We start from the raw sequence: 4,996 nt of genomic DNA, 5'->3' as shown, positions 1-4,996 counted from the left end.
AAAAAACAAGTCATACTGTTTGACCTAATCATTACTGAGAGAATAGTAGGCAGAGTGAGGCAAAATGCTGCTGTTACATTTATAAACTAAAATTCAATGCTGATAAAGTTGGTTGCTACTTCACAGTAGGCAAATATAATTTTGCTATTACATTTTTATAAAAACTGAATTTTTTTTATGTTTGTGTGTTAAGCAATGTATGTATTTCTTAAAAAACAGTTGTACACATGAGCATGCACAGGGAAATGCCAGATATGAAACAGGGAAATGCTGTTCATTTGTAATTTTACACAAAGTGGTAAGGTGATATGTTTAAGACAATATATAATTAATAATGTCTGTTAATTATGTATTATGTTATTGTGTTTCAGGTTTGTGTACAGCAACCAATGGACAACCTGACATTTACAAACAGCATTCTCCTCATGGAGGGACTGAAAGTTACATCTCAGTCATCTCAACCTGTTTTCATCCTCCTTCTCTTGACTTATGTCTTTACAATGTTATCAAACATTGGACTTATATTTTTGATATCAACAGAGAAGAATCTGCATGACCCAATGCATTTTCTATTCTGCAACTTGCCACTGAATGACATACTAGGAACCACTGTCATTATGCCACGCTTGCTGCAAGATATTTTAAGGGACACCTCAGAGCGCTATATATCATATGCAGAGTGTGTTATTCAAGCTTTTTTTGTGCATGTATTTACAGCAGCATGTCACTATGTGCTGATGATCATGGCCTTTGACAGATATGTGGCTATATGTAATCCATTGCGATACACATCTATAATGACCAATAAAATGGTCATTAAATTATCAGCATTTGCTTGGGGCCTGGCAATTATTTTAGTTACAATTATGATAGGACTCACTCTGCGTCTGTCTCACTGTAGGTATAAAATTGAAAACCCTTTCTGTGACAATGCCTCACTGTTTAAACTGTCCTGTGAAAATGTAGTCATAAATAATGTGTATGGACTTGTTTATACCATCGTTGTACTCAGTCTGTCAGCGATGTGTATTTTCATAACATATGTCAGGATCGGTACTGTATGCATAACCAGCAAAAACAAATCACTCAACAACAAAGCCATAAAAACCTGCAGCACTCATTTAACTGTTTATTTAATCATGTGTGTTTCTGGAGCTACTTTTATTTTACTTCATCGTTTTCCTGAATACTCTGACAGCAGGAAACTAGCTAGTATACTGTTTCACATTATACCTCCGGGATTAAATCCCTTAGTATATGGTTTACAAACCAAAGAGATAAGACAAAAGATTGTAAAACACTGGTGTAGAAAAAAGTGAATTCCTCATTGGATTATGTATCTTCATAACATAGTCAATATTATTTTAATGGATTTTGAGTGTGTGAAAATAATATTTACTATTTAGCTAAGAATAACCATAGTACTGTAACATTGCAAACACTGTAACTGTTCTGTACTCAAATCCTTTTCAGTATTTAGCAGGTGTTTGTATGAGAATTGTTGACTTAAAAATGTAACAAATTTAAATAAATTTGTAAGCACATATTACCTGGAAAAATTAAATAAATAAATGACAAGAAAAGAGCACATGTTTATTCTGGTTCACTATAAGAACAAAAAGCACTTTAAAAGAAAAAAAAAAAAGACTTTAAAATTCTTTAAATATAGAACAAAAAAGGCACATATGTGCATAGGATGCAACAAAGCTGGGTTAGCAACAAAACCTGGTAAAAAAAAAAACTAAAAAAAACTAATTAATTTTAAAAATTAAAAAAAAAAAATAATAATAATTTAAAATGTAATATTTTAGATAGTGTCTAAGACAGATAGATAGCTTCTTTAGCCTGCTAACATCAACACGCCGTGCTAGGCGGGCGTGGTTTCAGCAACCAGGCACCTCATTTCCAGCCATGTCCCGCCTCTTTGCCCATTTTCAGTTACCTGGGAGTGACGCGCTGCAACGGCCACTTTTTCGCTTCAAAAATGCTCTTCAGAAATCTACGGCTGACGTCCTATGGAAGCACATGTGTAGCAATATTCAATTTTAAAGGTATTATGCAAAATGGCAATGCATTTCTGTATTTAAATTTACATTTTCCATATTATATGTGCAATGTTTGGAACAAAATGATCATTCAAATTCAATAATATAATTTACATTTGCTGATTCCTAAAGTAGTTTTAACATATAATTTAAACATGTATTTTAACGCTTTATAAGTTGCAAAATTAAAATGAAAATGTATTACAGAAATGATTATATATGTTTAAAATGTTCAAGCAAAAACTGTAGCAAAATGAATGAATTGAATTGCAATTTGCATTCACAGTTAAGACACTTGTGATTGAATTTTCATTAAATGTCCTGCAATGAATGTAACAAAATTCAATGTGGATTTGAAAATGCATTCTGAGCTGATGGGCTGAGGACGACTCATAGAGAATGCACCTGGTGCTTGTGCACCTTATCGTGAGGGGAGCGCACTCGCATGTCTGTAAAAGTACTGAAACAGACACGTCGAATGAGTGGTGCTTTACAACAGGTTACTTACTCATAGAAAAAATCTTAGACAAGCTGTCCAAGATTATTGCTTGCTCTGTCAGTATGGTTGTATGTTTTTCTCTTTTTATCCTTCTGATTATTGTTTATGCATCATTTATAGGCCTATTAATAAAACGATGTGTAGTCAATATCGATGCTAATGAGTGTTATTTATAGCCTAATAATAATGATAATAATTATAATAGTAATATTAATAATTTTGTTCCCAAAAAATAATTCTGTCTAAACCCAGCTTTCACATCTTAGAAAGCACTTTGGTCTGATGTGAACAGGTGCTGGTGGTGTGATGGTGTGGAGGACATTTTCTTGGCACACTTTGGGCCCTTTAGTACCAATGGACCATTCCTCAATAATATAAACCAGCTGGAAAACTTCATGTGAAATGTCACTTGCTGGTGTGTTAGTATCTTTAATGTCTTGAGGTAGCTTTAACAACATCAATAGTGTAATACTTAGTTTATAATCAGAATATAGTCACTTAAATTTAGTTTAAAGTTTAATCTTCCTGCTTCGCTACTGTTCGGACGCTCTTGCTTACAGCTCCGCGCTTTGCTCTATTGCTTTTATATTTTATCTCCTAATTTTAACTAGCAAATAGGCACAGTGCTCAAACGACAAATCTTGGCACCAACAATCTTTTTAACTGGAAGAATTGCTACAAAAAATGGGAATTTTTATACAACCAGCTTACCTCTGACGGCAGCCATCAGCTTACATCCCGGAGAAGGGAAAACACAGCTGCCTACATCCAAAAGGATTAGAAATAATATGCCTCCTCTGGTTGAAGAATCTACCTGCTGCAAAAACTGCCACAGACTTCTACAAAGGATTGCAGTTCTTGAAACAAAGTTACTTGCGGGACTACCAAACCAGTAGGAACACACAACAGAGCTTCATCATGGATGTCCTCAGCACACAGTCTGTGAGTCCCATGAATCTAATGCCCCTAAACAGACCGTACTGAGTGCCGAAATTGATGGCACACACAGGGAGCGAGACCCAAAGGCACTCGAGACATCAGATTGTCACGAGTATCACATATTAATGCAGTAGCATCCTCTACCCCAAACACTAGCTCCCTACCACCACCAATACATCTGGAGAACAGATTTGAAGTGTTAATGAATGTGGGTGAGGAATCTCCAGACATGATGAATGTGGGTGAGGAATCCCCAAACATGATCAGACACGGATCAAATCAGCCAGCAGCTAACACCGATGCTAACTGCCGCTCAACGTTGAACAGTCAGCGGCACCCAGCTCAGAGAGCAGCCGAGCCCAGGACTCTGATAGTGGGTGACTCTATTATCAGAAACATTAGCAGCAGGGATACAACTACATGCTGCCTTCCACAAGCAACAGTTTGATCAAGTTTCTGATGTAAACAGGGAACTTAAGAGCATTCTGATGAAATATAAGACTGCAAATCGACTAATTCATGTGGGGAAGAATGATATGCGGAAGGAGCAGTCAGAACTCCTTAAGAGGGATTTCAATGAACTTTTTGAAATGCTTAAAAGACTAAAAGTTCAGTCGTTCATCAGTGGACCACTCCCAGCAAGAGGAACAAATAGATTTACATGGTTGCTTGGTCTTAACACATGGCTGAAAAAAACCTGCAACTTAAAAGAACTGAATTCCATCGACAACTTCAATCTGTTCTGGAGTCAGAAACAACTGTTCACTCATGATGGCCTGCACCCAAACAAACTGGGCTCAAGAGTGCTAAAGGAAAATATCTACTTCTGCCTCCATCATCCTTCAGCAGTGTGTGCAAATCCACTCAACCTGAATGGCACAAACACACCTGGACAGAGTACAACTGACCACAGGACTTCATTTCAGCACCTGAATGGACATGCGGTTGACACATCCCACAAGGTCAATGATAACACCACGCAGCCACAACAACCACTGCTCATGGACACAATCCTGACTGAGCCCTGCCCACAGAGCTCACCGAGAGACAGTGACGTGTTAGAACTGCTCCAAGATTCAGCACCCAGCCAAGACAACATATTACAGCCTCTGGTAACACGAGAGCAACAGCCCCTCTCACCGGACACGTTATCCCTTTCTCCAGCATCCCCTCTTCTGTGCTTCTCAGAGAAAATGGAGGAACTGGTGTATGCTGGAACCAAACTCTCCCACTCTTTTGCTGCAAGCCCCCAGATATCAACAAAAAAGCGTCAAGCCCCGAAACCACCAAAGCCTGTGGGCCCAGCTCGCCCTCCCCCTCCTCCTGCGAGAGCTCTTCGGCCCCTGCCACAACGCCAGGGCCCTCAACCTCTTCCGTCTGTTCTAGGTGAACCAAAAACAACCCAGAACAGCTCTCAGTGATGTGTGTTGGGTCCCCGCTATGATAACAGTGACTTTATCAAATGTTTACAGAACAAGTGGGAACCCAGTGTGCCTGTAGCTTTCTCTATTTC

General features: G+C 38.3%; 1 protein-coding gene across 1 annotated transcript; it reads left to right on the top strand.

Moving 5' to 3' along the window:
• On the top strand, window positions 1–1,932 carry LOC125252756 (olfactory receptor 146-like). The gene is made up of 2 exons (XM_048166319.1): window positions 1–125; window positions 372–1,932. The coding sequence occupies exon 2, from the start codon at window positions 390–392 to the stop codon at window positions 1,317–1,319; it is 930 nt and encodes a 309-aa protein (XP_048022276.1). The 5' UTR covers window positions 1–125; window positions 372–389; the 3' UTR covers window positions 1,320–1,932.
• Window positions 1,933–4,996: the final 3,064 nt, after the last annotated feature.

Source organism: Megalobrama amblycephala, linkage group LG18, assembly GCF_018812025.1.
Source record: "Megalobrama amblycephala isolate DHTTF-2021 linkage group LG18, ASM1881202v1, whole genome shotgun sequence".
Lineage (NCBI taxonomy): Eukaryota > Metazoa > Chordata > Actinopteri > Cypriniformes > Xenocyprididae > Megalobrama > Megalobrama amblycephala.
The sequence above is the reverse complement of the archived record's forward strand: the minus strand, read 5'-3'. Positions and strand labels throughout refer to the sequence as shown.